The 22,189-nt window shown below is 39.1% G+C and overlaps 1 protein-coding gene across 2 annotated transcripts in view; it reads left to right on the top strand.

Annotated features, from left to right (window-relative positions):
• Positions 1 to 3,038: 3,038 nt before the first annotated feature.
• The window catches only part of slc37a3 (solute carrier family 37 member 3), a 163,061-nt gene continuing 143,910 nt past the window's right edge, over positions 3,039 to 22,189 (top strand). For both annotated transcript variants that reach the window (XM_052121023.1, XM_052121022.1), the window contains exons 1-2: positions 3,039 to 3,105; positions 4,069 to 4,181. In XM_052121023.1, the coding sequence (XP_051976983.1) occupies positions 4,126 to 4,181 (56 nt within the window). In that variant the 5' untranslated portion in view covers positions 3,039 to 3,105; positions 4,069 to 4,125. The remainder of the gene's footprint in view (positions 3,106 to 4,068; positions 4,182 to 22,189) is intronic.

Below are 22,189 nucleotides of genomic sequence, written 5' to 3'. Positions count from 1 at the left end.
TGAAACCAATGCACTACTAGAGGGTGTTCGGTGCCATTATGGAACAATAGTGGGAAGTTTTAATTCTGCTAAGGATACCAACAAAAAGAAAAATGATGTTTGGATTTTAATCACAGAAAATGTGAATGCCATAAGGTCTGGCCAGAGGAGGACCACAGACCAAATCAAATTGCGGTGGAAGAATCTTAAGGCCAGGGCAACAAAGGACCATGCTGAAGCCAAAAACCCACAAACAGGCAACAAGCCATTTAAGAGGGGAGATTACACAGATGTGGTCCTCGACATCATTGGAGGTGAGAAGTCACAAGCTCTCCATGGTATTCAAGGTGTTGTAGGGGATGACGAGCCTTGGATTGAGGAGGAGGAGGAGAATCTGCCAGTTCCTCCTGAGACTGATCCAGAGAGCGTATTTATATTGAATCTCAGCTCTGTTCCTGTGGAAGAAGCTGGATCCTCATTGGTTGAGCCAGTGGTAGTTGCCACAGGATCTCAGAGGAAAGGCTTGAAGCGCCCTTCATCAAACAAAGATGATGATTACAAGGCACTTCTGCAAAAAGAGACTGAAAGGGCAGAAGCACAGCTTCGTCTGGCAGAGGAACAACTGACTCTGACCAAACTGCAGCAAACCAAGGCCAGATTTGAGATCCGCCTCCTAAAGGCTACGCTCAGACAAGCTGGTCTCTCCACATCAGATGAGGAAGTCTGAAATTATTGTGGAGTATTTGACATTAAGTCTTTTTTTAATTCAATATATCTATATTTGAAACTTGTTATAAATATCCTCAATGTACAGTGTTTGTGTTGTTGGTCTCAGATGAGCGGACTGCTGGAAGAGGATGGGGTGGGGTTTTTCTTGTTTTTAGTTTTTTTTAAATGTGTGTGTTTTCATTTCAAATAAAAATAAACTTATATTGACCCCACACTGGCTATTCTACTTGTTGCTCTTTACGTATCTATAGTTCTACATTGTGATTTCCTATCCTGTTTGAGCACTGGTTATCCAGATTTGGTGATCCTGAAAAGTTCCTATCCGGATCAGACTGATCCAATCCGATGTTGCTTTGAAAAACTGGCTCAAAAGTAAGTTGGATTACGTGATCACGGATCACAAAAAAAAGGATTACTAAATCCGGATCAATTTTATCCAGATTAAACCTTTTGAAAAACCGGGCCCAGATGACATTTCGGGAGCATATGCGACCAAAATGGTTGCAATTTCGAGACTTGTATCCTATTCACCTGCAGTGTCTTGACAAATAAAGAAAATTATCTAATTTTAATTAGTTAACACCTAATTTGCATATCAATGTGGCGATTGTGATGACGTTATTAAACACAAATTTGACTGTATTCACCTGTAATGTCTCCAATAAGTACAGTATATTGGCCTGTATGGCCATGATATATTGCCTTAGCTAGACTTTAGCTAACCTATTACATTAGCTAGTAGCTCATGAGTCATGCATGTTAGCAAGACACAAGTTAACTATATTTGCTTTTGGCTAATTAGCTGTAAAGTCGAGGCACTTTACACGACGCGGAGGGAGGGCGGGCATCGACAAAATCTCATCTACCGACCTGATGTTTTGATTTTTTATTCAATAAATATATTTGTTTGACAGGGAAGCTGTGCGCAAACAGGAATATATATATATATTAATTTATTTATAAAAATAAATAAAAAACACCCCAGAAAAAAGGGCACTTTCTCTCGAGGAAGAAAAAGGGCAGGTGCTCAAGCCCCCTTTGATGTCTATGTGTGCACGTGCCTGCTATGAAGTCTTGATTAGGGTGGAGAGTCTGGAGTGAGAGATGAGGAATATGAAGGACTGAGAATGGAGGACAAAGAACACATTCGACAGATTTGGGGAAATTATTATATATTATTATACTATATTATTGTACTATTCAGTACTCACTATTTTATTTACTATTTCTATTTTGTTGTTGACTATATTATACAACTGTTTATTCTACATATACTATTTACCATTATCAATCTATTATCATTATTATACTATTGTATTATATTATTGTCTATACTACATATACTATTTCTATTATTATTATTATACTATTGTATTATATTATACTACTTATATTATTGTACTTTTCACAACTCACTATTTTATTTACTTTTTTGACTGTATATTCTACAATTTATTTTATGGCAATAACAATATAGAAAGCAGACTGACTGCCAGTGTCCCACTATTTGCTGATTTTGTTACACTTTTCTCAATGTTGATCAATTATTAGTACTTAAAGATGCACTATTATATATATATATATATATATATATATATATATATATATATATATATATATATATATATATATATATATATATAATTTCTGTATTTCAAAGTGAACGAGCTGTTTTGGAGCACAAGAAAAGCTAAATGATTGGGTTCAAGACAGAAAAAGCCATTTCCACAATGAAAAAACTTTATTCACATTTCATGTACATTAAATTATATTAGGAACTATTGTGTTATAATAAACACAATTATTAACCAAGAAAAAAAAGCTATATAAATTAATAGTTTTCACAATTCCTGATGACAATTTTCCAAGTCAAACTATCGAGATTCTAAGTAACTGGAGACAGAACTTTTTTGTACTCCACGTAGATCATAAACCATTGAAATCGGTTGAGAAATTTAAACGTTATTCTGCCTTTTATCCAGAAAAACCGCAGCTCCTCCGTTTACTTGTATTTGTTTATAGTGCAGTCTTGCCTGGTCCAATATGGCGGACGCGTTGACGTATCACAGCAACGGGCCACATCCCTTGCATCGCTATAGAACCCGGAAATGTGGAAAGGTCCCTTCTGAAAATCATGATTTCAATTAAAAATGTACTCATATTTTTTGCTGGTAGTATAGTTTTACGGTAAAAAAAAAAAAAAAAAGATTACGTAATGTTTTGTCCAAAAATGATCGGCGTTTGGACACAATGGATAACCTATCAAATGTATCACTGAAAATAAAGCGAATGTGATCTTTTATTCTGAAACTTGTAACTTCCGGTTAACGTCGGCGTTTACGTTACAACTCACGTTTATGGTCTGGGTTGTCTCGTCTTCAGATCATATTTTAATCGGTGAGTATCGTACTTGATTTTAAGAAGATCTGTCGATGGCCGTAAATAGTTAGACGGGTCTATTTTGACAATTTAGCAGCTGCAGACCAACAGCAAAATCTAGGTGGTTATTGAGGGATTTGTGGCTCTTGTCAGCTTTTCAGACGGGGAGATCGCCTTTTTAAAATTTAAATCTTAATTCAGTTTGGACTAGTCTAAAAAAACAAACAAAAAAACCCTTCAGAAAACAGTAAAAAAAAAAAAAAAATGTGTTTATGCGATCCATTTTAAATACTTGATCAATTCCAAATGCGAAGCTAAATTCAGTTGAAAAGGGCGTTTTTCTGCAACGTGCTTTGTGTTATGAAAATTGTACATTAAATATAGAGCATTACACGCATTCACTTAATCAACGTTAGCGAATATTTAACAGGCATATCATTTTAAAACAATCTAATGAATAGTGTGGGACCAATAGAACTTCACAGCTTGTTTTAAACTGAATTCACAAAGTAAAAGTTACTTGGCATATTAAAACAGTCAGTGCATTGTTGAAAATAATTAACAGGTGGACTAAGACAAATCAACGAGAGAGAAAAAAAATGCATGAAAGCATGCACAAGTTTCTCTAGGTCTTGACTGGAAACAAAGCATCTAATTCTTGCAATATTTTTCAGATGATAGTATGCTGATTTAGTTATTGCTTTGACATGACTACTGAAACTAAGGTCTGACTCTAGAGACACACCAAGATTCCTGACTTGATTTTTAGTTGTTTGACCCCTAGCGTCAAGGTATGCATTCACCTTGAGAACGTCATCTTTGTTTCCAAACGCAATGACTTCAGTTTTGTCTTTGATTTGCTGCATTGCATTCTTGTATATTCCTCCATTGTTTTAAAGGCTAGATAACTTTCAGTTAAATTATTGAAATAAGATGCTTTGAGTGCGAATGTAATGTAGTGTTTGATTGTGATGTTTGTAGATGTTGCAGTAGTGTACTGAAGAATCCACCCCTCCATCTTCATCTGAGACCCCTATAATGTGCCCCTCCTACACCCATCATCAATTGGTTGCCTTCCTCCTCACCTTCTTTAGGTATGTTGTCCTTCCTCCCTCCATAGATTTACCATGGTAACCATAGTTTCCATCAAAATGCCAATAACTGCAGTCGTCATTACTGCTGGAAAAAAGGTGGTAACCTGGTTTCATCCACACTGTCATTGTCAGGGTTCCCGTGGCATTTCCACGGGTCTGGAGAAGTCAAGATGAATAAAGCACTTTTTGGGACATTTTCATGAAAGTTAATAAAATGTTATGTCTAACAATTGTTATGCTCTGCTCTAAAATATTTAATATATATGTTACTGCAATGATGTCGATGAAAATATCTGTATCCAATAATCATGAACGAGTGGAAAAATTATGGAAATTGATTGGCCAAAAGTTGGTGGAACCCAGCATTTACAAAATAAATTATAGCAAACAAAATGACAAAGATTTTGAAAGCTTCTTACACTGTTAGACAGAAAATCCCTTTTCATTTATTATGATTTTATTGTTGAAACGATAACTGTAGTAACTATGGGGTGTTTAGGGTTAAACTAATGGCACTAATGCTTTTCCACTGCAGTTTAGTGCAGCCTCAACGTGGGTGGGATTATAGGCTGATCATCATAGTTGCGCCGCCTCTACTGCTGTGAAATCATCTTAAACGTGACACAAACACACAACAAAGGAGCAATGAATGAATGGTGGTCTTGATTCTCAGCATGTGGCTGTTTTTCACAGCAAGACGACAAACTTTGTTTCAAAAAAGGCTTACGGCAGCAAGAAAAAATACAGCAAAAAAAAAAAACAGAAGAGTTTGGGAAATCATACACCAATGCGCAGACGAGGACATCACTGTGTTAGCTCAAAGACGACACACGAGGTTAAGCTTACCTGCCATCTAGCTTATAGCAATGACGCTGGTAGTGACTGTTTTCTCTGACCAATCAGTGATCTGCAGGGTTTTGACGCCACATTTAGTATCGCCTCGGCTCGCTTGGAACCTTGATCGAGGTGGTACAAAGAAAAGTACCAGATACTTTCCACAGTGGAACATCCCCAAAAAGCGAGTCGTGCCATGCAGTGTAAAAGCCCCCTATGATTGCCACACTTATCATGTGTATTGAAAACATTTAAAATTATTTTTTTAAACCTTTTCTCACAATAACCACCATAAAGGCAAAGTTGTGGACAGACTAAATACCCCTGCACACTTTATATGAAATCGATGAACGAATGGGTTTGATGTAATTTAGAACAAAGTCTGGCCAAAACAAAGGTGTTTAAGTTTGTTTCAGGGATTTGCAACTGTTCACTTGGGGCCTGTACCATGGAGCCATTTCAGTGGCTTGCCATTTAAGTTTGTTTAATGGGTTTAGGTAGGGTACAATGGGGCTTACGGCTCCCAAAACACTAAATATCATTAAAACTATTGATAATGTTTTTTTTTTTTTGTTGTTTTTTTTTTATATTGAAATGAAAGATCTTATATAATGTTCATTGTGTATTACTGTTTCATATACTATATTGTGTATATTACATTTTAAAACTAACTTGATCTTGCCAGTGATGCTGATATGGCAATTAAATGGGGTTAAGATCCATAACACTCTTTTCCAATTATCTGTTGTCCAATGTCTGGGTTTCTTTGCCCACTCTAACATTTTCTTTTTGATTTCTGTTTCAAAAGTGGCTTTTTCTTTGCAATTCTTCCCATAAGGCCTGCACCCCTGAGTCTTCTCTTTACTGTTGTACACCTCAAACTAGAGACTGATGTACCTCTTGTTTAGTTGTACATCTGATCTTCCACATCTCTTTCTGACCTTATTAGAGCCAGTTGTTCTTTGTCTTTGAAGACTGTAGTGTACACCTTTTATGAAGTCTTCAGTTTTTTGGTAATTTCAAGCATTGTATAGCCTTCAAAACAATGATTGACTGACGAGTTTATAGAGAAAGCCGTTTCTTTTTTTGCCATTTTAGACCTAATATTGACCTTAAGATATGCCAGTCTATTGCATACTTTGGCAACTCAAACACAAAGACAATGTTAAGCTTCATTTAATGAACCAATTAGCTTTCATCTGTGTTTGATATAATGGCAAGTGATTTTCTAGTAACAAATTAGCAATTTAACATGATTAATCATGGATAAAGTGTTGGAGTGATGGACTGAACTAGATTTTGAACAACTTGGATGTATCCATGGTGTTATTGTCTTGATCAGGATAGGTGTTTCCTGCAGCTGCAAAACACCCTCATAATGGGACTGACCCACCTCCATGCTTGACCGTGGGGATGTTAACATTCTTGTCATCACCTTTCTTACTCCAGACATACTGCTGACCCATGGGTCCAAAACTCATTTTCAGTTCAGTGTCATACAGCCATTAAACCTTCTTCCTGGACTCCACAGGTTTTTCCAAATCCCTTCTTGAATATTCAAGTCAACATTTTCCTTGGTGAAATTTTGCTTTCTTCCACACCCAAGAAGGTTTCTGTTGTACCATATTTAAAAAAATTATGAATGGTGCTGCCAACTTTGTCCATTGAAAATTGAAGTGCCTTGAAAATGTACTTTTAGCTGTGGCCTTTCTTGTTTAATGAAATAATCTCCTCTATTAGCTTTTGTGACAGATTTTTTTTAAACTTACATTATAAACTAATTTGCTATCAACTGCCTCTTTGGCCGCCATTTTTTTCTTGAGCTCAACTGCTGTGGATAGTGGAATTTCACAGGCATTGAAGGAGATACACCTATGCTGCCTTCAAAAATCAATCAGATGAAGGTGTCTCATTAGACAAGATGTGACAAGAATATTGGTGCCTTGATCCCTTCCTACCTCCATATACAGCCTCCGGAGGCAGCATTTTCCAAGTTTCGGACGCAGCCTGATTCTTCTCCCGGCTGATTCACACTCTGGCACGGGGATGCTCTTCACTCGTGTGCATTTGCTGCAGCTAGATTATAATGTGATGGCTTGCAACATAGTGAATCATAATATATGTGTCATGTTCAAGAAGAATATATCTTATTAAGAAGAAAATCGGTGATACGCAGCTCTATTAAGAAGATAACTTTTTTTTTTTTTTTTTTTGTTAGTTAAAGATGGATCAAAGAGTGTAGACATAGCCCATTATACACTGGAACAAGATATGTTTTTTAGTAGTTTTTTTTGCTTGTTTTCCAAAATAATATCTAAAACTCCTTTAAAACAGCGTACATTTACTTTAGGAGCTATAATGCAGAAGAATAAATTGTAATTGGAGAATGTTGAATACAATATTTAATAATAATTAAAAGAACCATCTATATTTGTGGTAGCCTTGGCCTGTGTCACTTGTTAGAAAGGTCATATTCTTATTCTGCTTTTGAAAATAATCCAGAGTGCATCATTTTATAATTCGCTAGTGATCTAGTAACAGCTGCACCCTGTTTGATTGACAAGCGGCAGATGTGTGTGTGCTGAACATACTTCTTTTTCCAGAAAATGCTTGTACTAATGCGCACCTGAACAGTCAAATGCATTTCGCCAAAATGCCCGTTTTGGTGAGGTATTCATGTAAACAGAGAGTGTGATGTCTGTGAAGTGAATGTGAACAGTAGAGAAAAATTTATTCAAAGTGTAAATGTAAGCCAATAGACCTACTGCTGAGTAGTGTGTCATTTATAATAATCAAACAACCATAACAAGAAAACGAGAAGACACTCTGTAAAGGTTCCAGGAATAAGGAAGGAAGTGGGGATGCAGTCCAGGTTAGTCAAGCTTTTATTGTCTTTCAGTCTAACAAACACAGTTTTTGGCTTTTCAGCTTCACAACGGAATATTAATTTGAGCGTCACAACAGAGGATTCACTTTAGCTGCACAACAGAGTACTCACTTTAGCTTCACAACTTCAGGTCTCTTTGTCCCTGACTTTGTCCCTTCTGTCAGTTTGGCGGCCTTTTAAAGCCCGCCTCTGTCATCAAATGAGACAAGGTGTTTAGTGTATTATCATTCCTCATGCGGTGTAGCCACTGAAGCAGGCTGTGATCCGAGTAGAGGATGAAGGCCCGCCCCAGGAGGTAGTAGCGGAGGGTTAGGACTGCCCACTTGATGGCAAGGCACTCTTTCTCGATGTTGCTGTACTTGGTCTCTCTCAAAGGGAGCTTACGACTAATGTACAGCACAGGGCGCTCCACCCCCTCCACCTCCTTTGAGAGCATGGCCCCCAACTCCCTCTTTGATGCATCTGTCTGTAAAATAATGGGAGGAGAGAAGTTAGGAGCATGTAAATGTGGCCCACCACAGAGTGTAGATTTCATTCTCTTGAAAGCCTTTTGGCATGCCTCTGTCTACTGGACCAGATCTGGTGCCCCCTTTTTAGTGAGATCAGTTAAGGGGCTGGTGTAACTTTCTGTAATAGCCAGCCATGAACTGTCTCACCCCCTTTTTGGACTTGGGACATGGGCAGGCTGCTATTGCTGTGGTCTTATCAATTTGGGGTCGTACTTGCCCATGATCCAAGTGGAAGCCCAGATACCGTACATCCACCCATCCAATTGCACACTTTTTTGGGATTGCTGTGAGCCCCGCCCACCTTAGCGACCACAGAATGGCTCTCAGATGCTGCACATCATTAATGTATATAATGATGTTGTCTGAATAGGTGGAGGAACAAATATGTGCAGCTGGTGGCCGGAGAATCTTATTCATGAGGCGCTGGAACGTGGTGCAGGCCCCGAACAAACCGAACGGAAGTGACGAATTTGTGTAATCTGAACAGTGTGGAAAAGGCAGTTTTTTCTCGGGACAATGGAGTTAAAGTTTTCTGCCAATATCCACCTGTGTGTGTGTGTGTGTTTGTCTTTTTGGTTGAGTTTTGTATAAAAAATATTATTTATATTATCAAGCTGGTTCTCACCTCCCTTTACACTGTGCCGAAATCTGAGGAGGGATGCACCATAGTGGAGTTCTTGCTTCTACCATCCACCTCAAAGGAGCTGCCGTGGCCATCCGCCAGAGGACGGAGGAGCCCGGCTGCCTGAAAGCGGAGGAACGGCCGGCAACCGCGAGGGAAGGAGGGGCCCCCAACCAACCGCCTGGAGCATTTACCGCTGCCAGGGGCGGTGGAAACCCCTACATCCACCAAAAACATGGCCGGTATCCGTTTAGATATTTTAAAATATTTGTATTTTTAACATTATATTCAACATTCTCAGATAACAATTTTTTTCTTCTGCAGTATATTTCCTAAAGTAAATGTTCATTTTTTTTTTTTTTTAAATATTTTTAATTTTTTTTTTTATTCTCTTTTTATTTGGAAGAGCAAATACCCATCACATACATTAATTACAACTTTGGTTGTTCAAGTACATATGTAAGGGTGGATTCAGTAAGTTTACATGAGATTGTCCATATTGCCCTTCTGAAATTTTCTTTTACATACTACTACTTATTCAGTTGGGAACAATAACAAAGCATAACAGAACCGGGTAGCGCACCACTTCAGGTAATGAAAACATCACATAAAAAGAGGGCAGGTCTACACATAGCACAAGTACAGTCAAATGAAATCAGATCTAATTGGTTTTACATACTCAGTCCATTTGGTCCAAATCTTATAAAACTTTTCTTTTTCAACTTTAAGGGAAAAGGATATCTTTTCCATAATATAAATCTCATAGACAATTTCAATCCATTCATCAATGGTGGGTGGGTCTACTTTTAACCATTTCCTCGTAACAGATTCCTTACTGGCTGCCAATAGTATCGCCAGCAGTTTTTTATCATTGATGTTCCATGTTTCATACCCTAGATTCCCCAAATATACAGTTTCACATTTAAATGGAATGTTTACATTACATTGTTTATATGTTTGTGGATCTCTTCCCAGTAAGGTCTTATTGTCTGGCAGTCCCAAAAAATATGGAAGTGGTTGGCTCCATTAGATCCACAAAGTCTCCAACAGGCATCTCCGCTGCCCTGGTATCGTTTCTGAATGGGTGTGATAAAAAATCTTGCAATGTTTTTCCAGCAAAACTCCCGCCATGGGTTTAACCCAGTTGATAACCATTGTAACTGCCATATTTTCCCCCAGCTCTCCCGTGTGATCATCACTTTTACTTCCCTTTCCCCTTTCTTCTTTATGTATTCTGTATTTTATTGTTTAGATAATTGTATAGCATAGTTTGGAGATAATTTTGTTGCTTGGTCCGGGTTTGGTTATTGATAAAAATACTTCTAGGAACCCTGTTCCACTTGTTCCTAACAGCCCTTTAAGATTTTCGTTAAAGTGATGCCTCACTTGCAGGTACCTAAACAAATCATCTTTTCCCAGTCCATAATCTTTCTGTAGGGTTTCAAAACTCTGGAATGCCCCTTTGTAGATACATGATTGATAAGTAGTTAAGCCTTTTGAGATCCATATCTTGAATCTGCCATCGATTCTGTTTGGTGCGAAGTCTGAATCATAGGCACACCATCTCATAATTTTGGATGCTTCTCCTAATCTGCAAATTTTAACTATTGCCTGCCAGGACTTCAGAGAGCTACCCGTTATAGAATCGTCTGGGATTTCCTGTTCTTCTATTAATTTTTTATCACTTAGTAGGGCTGTCATTGGAATTCCGTTTAACATTGTACGTTCTATTTCTTTCCATGCTGCAGTGTAAGTTGGTAAACACAGGCAGACTAAAGGTCTCAGTTGGGCTGCATGGTAGTAATCCTGTAGGCAAGGAAGGCCCATTCCACCCTTCTCTTTTCTTAGTTGCAGTGTCTTAAATTTAATTCTGGCCCTTTTCCCTTGCCACAAATACCTTGCTATTAATCTGTCCCATTATAAGAACTGCTTAGATGGTATTTTGACTGGCAGACATTGAAAAAGGGATAACATCCATGCAAGAATATACAGTCTGATTGACTCTATCCGGGAACTTAAACTTAAGAAGGGAATAACATTCCATCTTTGTATATCAGATTTTATCTTTGAATTTAATGGGCCATAATTGATGTCGTACAATTTTGAGAAGTCCCTAGGTAATGAAACACCCAAATATTTAATGGAATCAGCCTCCCATTTCCAATTGTACCTGGTCTTAATTGAGGCTGGTGGGTCATAGTTAAATTTAATATTTGGGTTTTATTGATATAAATTTTATAACCCGAAATGGAACCAAATTCCTCTAATAATTTCATCAGTTTTGGGAGTGTCTAAGTAGGTTGTGTTATACTTAACATTAAATCGTCAGCAAATAGGGCCAATTTTTGCTCCCAAAACTTAATTGAATCTTGAAGAGAGACATAAATTCTACTTTCAATGAGTCATGCTACATATGTGTTTTATTGTGACCATATTTTGAGGTGTCACTGCATTGCAATCAACTTGGGTCTGTAAAGTTAAGATTACATTAAGTGGTTTGTTAGTTGCAAAATGGCCTTCTCGCAAAGAGAGACAGAGGGTGATAATCCTTTAAGTCCAGACTATTCTTCGGAAACTTTCACTACACGTCGTGAGCCTGTCCGAGACCTTATTCATTCTCTTAGTAATTTATATCTGGTAAATCAACAGGAAGATGTAGAACAAGAATGTGATTTCGATGACTCTCTGTTAGAAAGTATTTAATCTTTTGCTAATGTTTTTGGTGCCAGATTTCCCGTTTGATGAGTCAATTCTCTGATTTAATTGGATATTAAAATCTCCGCCACATATTAAAATCCCTTGACTTTTTGTTGTCGTTAGATCAACTATATGTTTATAAAAGGACCAGTCACTGCCCGGAGGGACATACACGTTAAGGAGACTCATCACAATGCCTTCTATTTTGCCAGTAACCATGCCTTCGTATACTTATGTTCTGATATGTGTTCGTAATTTAAAGCACCGGATATCAGAGTCGCCACTCCTCTCCTCCTTCCCGATACATGGGAAGAAAATTAAACATGTTTAAATCCTGATTTATTTAATTTGGCATGTTCAGAGTCATTAAGATGTGACTCTTGCAAGAAAGCTACTTGAATTCTATCCTTTAATTTTGATAAGATTTTCCCCCTCTTAATTGGATTGAGTACTCCATTTATATTAAATGATGCTACCTTTAAAGAACTGTTTTGCATCTATGTGATACCCCCATTCATCCCGCTCAGAAACCTGGTGCGCTTCCCCCTCCCTGCAAGAACTGGCAGGGAATGAACGACTAACATTTTAATAAACATAAAACCGAACACAATTTGTCTGTGGGACTCCCTATGCAGGGGTCTGATAACCTGACCCTTTTGAGCCTCCCAAGTTGGCTCGAAGGGAAAAGTCTCCCTCCTCTTTCAGTTAACTCGAGACCCCCACGGAGTAATTGTTCCACAAATGAGATCATTGTTGTTGAGTCCTTTTCGGCTCCCTCCGGCACCCCATAAATCCTTATATTTTCGCGTCTGGGGCGACTTTCCAGATCCAGCAGCTTGTCCTCCAGCTTGGTGTGTAGCTTTAGCATAGCAGTGATGACTTCCTCTGTGTTTTGGATCCTCTCTTCTGCTTTCTCAATTCGCCCTTCTGCCTCGTCCAGTCTGGCATTCACCTTCACCATTTCTTCTTTTATTGTCTCTAATTGTTCCTTATTTTCTTGGCGAAACTCTTAGTTCTCGCAGAATCAGATCCAAGTCGGCCATTTCTCCACGTTGTTTGCTAGCTTAAACCTGTTAGTTACTAATGTTGCTGCGCTCCGTCTTTCTCACCCCCATCTTCGGACGATTTTTATTGCTCTAAGTGGTGTTATGGCTCTTGCCCCCTTGTCTACACTTTTTATGACATTATTTAGTTGGCTTGTATGGGGGAATTTCTCTAATTTCTTTGGCTCAACCGGGAGCTCTCTCGCTATGCGACCATCCTAACGATGTTCTGACCGGAAGTCAAATGTTCATTGTTTTAAATGACTTTTAGATATTTTTATTGCAAAACAAAACAAATCAAAAACATATTTTGTTTCAGTGTAGCATTTGGCAAAGACTTCCTCTCTCCCCTTTCCGTTCACTTCAATCCATCTTTAACTCACTAAAAACAAACTCTCTCTTATTAATAAAGCTGTGTATTGACAATTTTCTTCACGATAAGAAATGCACAGTTGTAGCGTGGCCACATAAGGGGATGTTTTATATATGGTTCAATGACATCAAACTAATTATGTTTAGTCATGTTTTGCCTATTAGTTGTATTACTTTCCCCTGTAACCTGTTATATCCCTCAGCTGTTGTGTGTTTATCCCCGATCTCTGTTCACGCGAGATCTTCGCGTGAATTCATCTTACGTGTTTTATTTATTTTTTATTTATTTTATTTAACCTTTGTTTAACCAGGAAGTCCCTTGAGACTAAAGTCTCTTTTTCGAGGGAGACCTGGCCAAGACGGCACACCAGTTACAATTTAAATACAAAATACAACATGGTCAACAAACAAACAAGCATCACACATAGAAAGGAACAGGTCACATATGGCAGTTACATTTTTGAGTTATATGGCATTTTAACATGGTCTTAAAATCATTTAATGGGACTAGATCAGTTAGATGTAGCAAATTTTGCAAGTTATTCCAAGACCATGGCGTAAAGTAAGAGAAGGCTTTTTCCCCAGCTCAGTAAAAACCCTTGGAACCTGGTAAGAAAGCCACCTCGTGGATCGGAGATGAAAACTGCTGGAATTTTTCATCAGGAGATTACATAGATATTCCGACAATTTACCCAACATGGCCTTGTATAGGAAAATATGCAAATGAAGTTGTCTACGTAGACTTAATGACGACCAGCCTACCAGTTCATACAGCGTACAATGATGAGTACGGAAACCAGAGTTAGTTAAAAAGCGTAGAGCACTATGATACACAGAATCTAAAGCGTGGAGAGTATTAGAGGCAGTATGCATGTAGACAACATCACCATAGTCCAAAACACTTAAAAAGGTAGCCTGCACAAGTTTTTTTCTAGCTAACAGATTAAAACAAGCCTTATTCCTAAAGTAAAACCCCAGCCTTAGTTTCAGCTTTTTACAAGCTTTTCAACATGAACTTTAAAAGAAAGTTTGTTGTCCAGCCAAAAACCTAAATACTTATATGATGAGACATTTTCGATTAAGTCCCCAGTTAGTGTATTAATATTTATATTATCTTGGGATTGGGAACGAGCCCTTGAAAACGTCATAGATTTGGTTTTCTTAGTATTTAGCACTAACTTGAGGCCATGTAATGAAGTTTGTAGCTGTTGGAAGGCTAACTGAAGGTAATTTATAGCTTGGTTCAGTGAAGGGGCAACTGAATATATCACAGTATCATCTGCATAAAGGTGTAGTTTAGCAGTTTGCACATCCTTTCCAATATTATTTATGAATATAGAAAATAAAATAGGAGCTAAAATCGAGCCTTGAGGAACACCCTTAGAAATCTCTAAAAAGTCTGATTTAAGACCATCTATAGAAACCATCAGTTTTCCTGCCACGTAAACAGGAAGTAACTTTCAGTTTCTATTTAAAGAACCGCTATGCCGGTTGTCGGCGCTCATTTGCGAGTACGTTCATCAAACTTCACTCATTCAATTGAATACTCTGGTGACTGACCTGGGAGCGCCGAGACGCCGTTCCTCCTGGAGGTTATACGTTTGGCTCGCAGCCAGGATTACTTTTTATCAGAGGACATTTGGTCATTCATCACTTCATCACTTCATCACTTGATCGTGCTCACGGACTATACAAACACCCGGTGAGGCTGATCTGAACACTGTAAATAACTCTGTGCACTCTGGACTTCACTTTTACATGTATATACACCTTGTTTGTTATTATTGTAAATATTATTGGTTTTGTTAATACACTTGGGTTTATTGATTTTTCATCAGTGTTGCTATTTATTTTCTCCACTCAACCTATCATTAGAAACAGTACGGTCGATCCCCTAATTGTGTAAACTCAACTTTAATATTGGAGAGTGTTACATAGTGGTGGCCCGTACGGGGACTACGTGCCGTTTCTATTTGTTGATAGTGTTTTTTTTGGTGTTGATAAATATGGAAGACATGACACAGGTAAATGGAGCAGTAATTAATGTACATAATGATGAAATTGAGAATGAGTTAAGGTGTAGCTCTGAGGAAACTGAGGATGCTGATTTCACGGCGGGCCGGTTTGTTACCAGACGTAACCCGACAGATGAAATAGCATCTATAATAAGTTCATTATATAATTCTGATGAAGATGATGAGGATGATAATGTTGAAAAAGAAATGGTGAACATAAATGTTGTACAAACAATGCAAATGGAGATTGATAAACTCAAGGTGGATTTATTGGCTCTTAATGCAAAAATACAACATAATGAACAGGAATTACAACAGTCTGTAGATAGTTCCCTTAATAGGAAAACTAGTTTCCGGGAGTCAGTGGACGCTAGCTTAGCAGACTTAGAAGATCATTTCCAGAGGTCTATAGAGAAGTTGGAGAGAGCGGTGGTTGATTGTTTCCTGCGGAGAGATGCAAGATGGGAAAAGCAAATGAAAAAAATAAGATTCACCAGTACCCCATCTCGATCTCAAGTACAGACTTTTTACCCTGCCTCTTCCCCATCTACAGTCAAGGCCTTGAAAACTCCCATACCAGCAACACGACTTAAAGTCCCACCTGTTAACAGATGCAACGCTACCTGTGACGTTACTGCTGGAGTGGGTAAATTGAACAGCAATGAAACAACAAATAAAAGACCACCTGAACGCCATACCTCAAAAAATCTAGCAGGAGTATCCATTGCTCAAGCACACCCTATGACATCCCTTCTAGTAGTGCCAGTAACTATAGAAGGACGAGAGGTGAAGGCGGTACTGGATACAGGGAGCACATACACCCTTATGCAGGAAAGCCTGTGGAGACAATTAGGAGGGGAAACAAAACCTTACACTCCAGGCCTTCTTCAACAGTTCATTATGGCTGATGGAAAAATGCACCAGGCGATCAACAGGAAGACAGTCTGTTATGAGTGGCATGAAAAGATATGCAGGTTGGACACCTATGTTATGAAGGATGCTCACCTGGCCTTTCCCCTTATAGCTGGTCTGGACTTCCTGAGAGCCCCTGAAGCCATAGTGGACGTGGGACACTGGAGATATGGTCTGAAAATGGGCAAAGGATATGTTTATCATCCATTCCTAAATGCACTTATAAATCCGATGCTGTCTTCACATCTGATGGGTGAAAACATGGGTACGACCGCTGAGGTGAGTCTATATTATGCCTTACCTCCAACCTGGAATCCACCTACATATGACTTACCCACACAAGTTGTTCCCAGCTGGGACTGTGACAATCAGGAGGAATTACGGAAGCTGATGGATAATTGGCCTCGTACCACCTCTCAAGTCCTGGGAAAAACATCTGTGGAACAGCACAAAATTACACTGTCCGATGAAATGCCCATGAGATCCAGAGCTTATAGGGTCTCACCATTCAAGAAGAAGATTATTGATGCACAAGTAGAACAAATGCTAGGAGACCAGATCATCGAGCCTTCTTTCTCTCCTTGGTCATCACCTGTAGTCCTGGTCCCCAAACCCGATGGTTCCTACAGGTTCTGTGTGGACTATAGGAGACTGAATAGTAAGACCGTACCTGACGCTTATCCAATGCCAGTTATTCACGACATCTTAGAATCCATGGAAGGCGCCTCCTGGTTCAGCACATTGGATTTGCAGTCAGGGTACTGGCAGGTTGAAATGGAGGATGGTAGTAAAGCCAAAACAGCCTTCATCACCTCCCAAGGTCTATTCCAATTCCGCTCCATGCCATATGGATTACGGAATGCCGCTGCCACCTTCCAGAGGCTGATGGAGAAGGTCCTAGCAGAGTTGAGAGGGAAGTTTTGTTTCGTGTACATTGATGACATCATAATCTACTCAAGGTCTTTATCAGAACATGTACAACATCTGAACACCATCCTGCAACGACTAAACCAAGCATCACTTACTCTGAACATGAAGAAGTGTCACTTCTTTAAGAAGCAGCTGAAGTTTCTTGGACATATAGTCTCAGAGAAAGGAGTGGAGGTCGATCCTGAAAAGACCAGAGCGGTTGCTGACTATCCTCCTCCCAAAGACATTAAAGCCCTCCAACGCTTCTTGGGGTTAGCCGGGTGGTACCACAAGTTCATTCCCCATTTTGCCGACATCACAGCTCCCTTAAACAATCTAAAAAAGAAAGGAGTTAAATGGGATTGGACACCTGAGTGCCAAACCAGCCTGGAGAATATAAAACAAATATTACAGAACCCCCCAGTATTGATGCAACCTGACCTCAATCAACCTTTCCAGGTTCATACAGACGCCAGTGATTTGGGCTTAGGAGCCATCATTACCCAGCAAACTCCTGAGGGGGAACGGGTAATAGCTTACGCATCACGAACATTGCGTGGACCTGAACTGAATTATTCAACGGCTGAAAAAGAGTGTCTGGCGGTGGTCTGGGCGGTGGAAAAATGGAGACATTACCTGGAAGGAAGACAGTTCGACATCCATTGTGACCATGCTGCCTTAACTTGGGCCTTCAATAGTCCTAAAACCTCCTCTCGGCTGACCCGGTGGACTCTTAGGTTACAGCAATTCATCTTCCAAGTACATCACAGAAGAGGATGTCTGAACCTAGGACCAGATGCCTTGTCACGAGTCTGTGAAGCTCCTGAAAGTGAAGGTGTGCCCTGTCTAGCCATAATCAAATCAAAATGTGCCTCTGACATACCCCACACGTTACAGGAAATCTCACAAGCACAAAGACATGACAATACGGTGTCTCTCCTCCAACTGGCCCAAAAAACCAGAAAGGTTCAAGAAAACCAAATAACCTTTGAGGTCCACCAGGGGGTGCTATATCGCCGGGTTCCTGTCAAGAACAATGGAAATAAATTCCAACTGGTTGTTCCTCAGGTATTAATTCCTGGTTTCTTACATTACTTTCATGATAACCCACTGGGAGGACATCTGGGATGACTAAAAACACTGCTGAGGCTCTTGGAGGTGGCGTGGTGGCCTACTGTCCGTAAGGATGTCTGGCAGTATGTCAAAGGATGCGATACCTGTCAAAAATATAAACACGAAAATACCAAACCAAGTGGTTTCCTACAGCATACACAAGTGACAGAACCAGGTCACACTTGGTGGATGGATTTCATGGGACCTTTCCCGACCAGTAAGAAACAAAACGCTTACTTACTGGTGTTAGTCGATTATTACACCAAGTGGGTAGAGTTGTTTCCCCTTCGAGATAGTAAGACCTCTAGGATTGTCAAAATTCTCAGGGAAGAGATCTTTACCCGATGGGGGGTGCCAAAGTACCTAATTTCTGACCGGGGAGCCCAATTCACCTCCAATGTGCTCGCAGAGCTATGCAGGTCCTGGGGAAGCATCCAAAAACTTACTACCAGCTATCATCCTCAGACAAACCTGACAGAAAGAGTAAACAGGACGTTAAAAACAATGATTGCGTCACATGTGGGACAACATCATGAGAGATGGGACCAGTGGTTGCCTGAATTAAGATTCGCTATCAACACAGCACATCAAGAAACTACAGGTAGAGCACCTGCTGAATTAATGATGGGCAGACAGCTACATGGTCCACTGGAGAGGTTAATCTTCAAAAACCCCACTCCTGACCAAACCTCATATAATATAGTTGAAAGACAGACCATCATGGCAGAGGAGGTAATGCACCGAGTAGGTGTACAACAATCTAGACAAGCTAGATACTATAATGCCCGACGGAAAGATGCGCAGTTCCAGCCGGGTGATCTAGTCTGGGTTAAAACTCACCCTCTCTCGTCTTCCTCGAATAAATACTCTGCTAAGCTAGCGCCCAAGTGGGAGGGTCCAGCTGAAGTAATAAAAAAAATGGGGCCAATAAATTACACCGTTCGCTGGGGAGACCCATGTAAAACAGACATTTTAAATGTGGTTAACCTGAAACGCTGGTACGGACGATCTCCTCCTATCCCTCCTACATAGGGGGATCTATGTAGCGTGGCCACATAAGGGGATGTTTTATATATGGTTCAATGACATCAAACTAATTATGTTTAGTCATGTTTTGCCTATTAGTTGTATTACTTTCCCCTGTAACCTGTTATATCCCTCAGCTGTTGTGTGTTTATCCCCGATCTCTGTTCACGCGAGATCTTCGCGTGAATTCATCTTACGTGTTTTCCTGCCACGTAAACAGGAAGTAACTTTCAGTTTCTATTTAAAGAACCGCTATGCCGGTTGTCGGCGCTCATTTGCGAGTACGCTCATCAAACTTCACTCATTCAATTGAATACTCTGGTGACTGACCTGGGAGCGCTGAGACGCCGTTCCTCCTGGAGGTTATTCGTTTGGCTCATAGAAAAGGTGCTGACCGCACAGAAAAATGCCAGTTTCAGAGTTTGTAGTTAACTACAAGACCTGCTTCCGTATTATTTGAACTTTAATAAAGCTATAACACATTGAATATATCTGCATTTAAGATGTAATGTCACGGTGTTTCCTTTAAAGACCTCCGGCTCCACTTATTCCACAACTAGAGTGCTTCTGTATTTACTTACAATATTTGGTAATTCCCTCATAATTTGGGATCTACATCAACTGAAGCTGTTTGGAAAGGTTAGAGTGCATCTGGACTGTGATCTGTGTAATTCTTCCTCTCCTCAGTCAGACGTGAACTGCAGTGCTGCTCTCACGCATCATCATAAAGAGTTTAATGTGATCTCACGTTACGTTAAATGAGATCAAACGACTATTCAACAATGAAAATTTGTGTCGACAATTATTTATTGTCCACAACGTTGACTAATCATTTCAGCCCTAATGGTAGTCTACCATATTATTGCATGTACATACTATATGATATTTATATTGCAAAGCTATTGAAATAATCTTTAAATAATGTAGAGCAGGGGTCTGCAACTTTTCTGACAGTGAAAGTTTTCTTGTTAATCGTTGCTTCATACCCCCTCCTTAATAATAATCAAAAGACAGATTGATAGACAGACCGACCCTGTCCATGCAGTATAAATGTTTTTATAAGCTTTTAATATGGAGTCTTCATCTCATGTGAGTGATACATTTATTTTTATTTATTTTTTATAAGTATTTTTATTAAAATTTTAAATTTTACAAAACGACTACCAAACCCACATTCCTACATAACTCTCACCATATAAGGCCATTCCACCTGATCAAAAGCCTTTTCTGCATCTAAGCACAGAGCAGCCACTTTAGAGCCTTTTTTATATTTATGGTACATTATGTTCATTAATCTTCTAACATTAAAAAATGAAAATCTATTAGGAACAAAACCAGTTTGATCCATATGTATAATGGATGAAATGTATTTATTTAACCTATTAGCTAATAATTTTGTAAAAATTTTAATGTCAGAATTAAGTAATGCAATAGGCCGATAAGATGAAGGCTCAGTCTCATCCCTACCCTCTTTTAATATTAGTGAACTTAGCATCGTATAATGTGTCAGGGAATTTTTGAGTTTCAAGAGAATGAGTGAACATCCTCAGTAAAAGGGGAGCCAGCTTTCCAGAATATTTTTTATATAATTCAATGCCGAAACCGTCTGGCCCCGCCACCTTGCCCTTAGGAAAAGATCCTATAGAATCAACAATCTCTGGGATAGTAATTTCAGAGTTTAAAGCCTCACAGGCAGCGTCACTCAATTTAGGAAGATTCAAATGTCCTAGCCAATTAGAAATGTCCCCTTTTGGTCTTGATGTATATAATTGTTCATAATATTCCCTAAAACGATCATTTATACTTTTAGGATCCACAAGCATGTCCCCTGCTTTTGATTTTATTTTGTGTATGGCTTTATTTGCTTGTAAACCCCTCAGCTGTCGTGCCAGCAATTTATGGGGCTTATCCCCTAACTCAAAATATTTTTGTCTTATCCTCATCAATTGATCCCATACCTGTCCTGATAAAATAGTATTGTATTCATACTTTAAGAATATTCTGCAAGGTAGAGGGGCCAGAGGAAATTCTATAGGAGGGTTCCAATTGAGATAATTCCTCTTCTATTTCTGCGAGGCGTCTACGTTTGGCTCGTCTGGCCGAAGACTCAAAAGAGATTATATGACCCCTAATCACAGCCTTAAAAGATTCCCATAAAGTGGAGTCAGTGACTTCAGAATTATCATTAATATCTAGAAAATCTGAGATTTTTTCAGAAATAAATTGGCAAAACGATACATCAGAAAGTAGAGAAGGATGAAAACGCCAGCAATATGGTTTGGTCTTATGGCCAAGATCAAGAACCACTGAAGTCGGAGAATGATCAGAGATTAAGATGTTGTGATAGTCTGAGGAGATCATGTTTGATATAAGTTTTGAGTCAAGTAAAAAATTATCTATTCTAGAAAAAGACTTGTGCCTTTGTGAAAAAAAAGAATAGTCTCTACCTGTGGGGTGTATCAGTCTCCATATATCAACTAGATTCATAGAGGACATAAGGTTATTTAAAACTATGGAGGCAGAAGGTGACTGGCTTATTTGGGCTGACCTGTCCAAAACATTATCAAGCACACAGTTACCACCTACAATAACATGCGAATCAGACAGTAAATTAAATATTTTAGCAAAGAAAGTAGGGTCATCAAAGTTAGGCCCATATACATTAAGAAGTGTAACATGAAATGAATAAATGTAACCAGTTACCAAAATATATAGACCGTTTTGATCACTCAATGTAGAAACATGTCTAAAAGGAACTGTCTTACGGATTAAAATTGCAACTCCTCTTGCCTTGCTAGAGAACGTGGACTGAAAGATATGGCCAACCCAGCTGCATTTAAGCATCTTCTCTCTCGTAGGCCTAATATGGGTCTCCTGTAAGTACATCACATCAGCGGACAGAGATTTCAAATGCGAGAATACTTTAGCTCGCTTGATCACATGACCCAGGCCACGCACGTTCCAGCTGGTAAAAGTGATGCCACTGCCCTTTGAAGGTAAACTAGGATTCATACAAAAGTTGAAAATAAACAATGTACAAGCCTGGCGCCCTTTTAAAACGATTAATGA

Source organism: Xyrauchen texanus, chromosome 47 (assembly GCF_025860055.1).
Source record: "Xyrauchen texanus isolate HMW12.3.18 chromosome 47, RBS_HiC_50CHRs, whole genome shotgun sequence".
NCBI classification, from domain to species: domain Eukaryota; kingdom Metazoa; phylum Chordata; class Actinopteri; order Cypriniformes; family Catostomidae; genus Xyrauchen; species Xyrauchen texanus.
The sequence above is the reverse complement of the archived record's forward strand: the minus strand, read 5'-3'. Positions and strand labels throughout refer to the sequence as shown.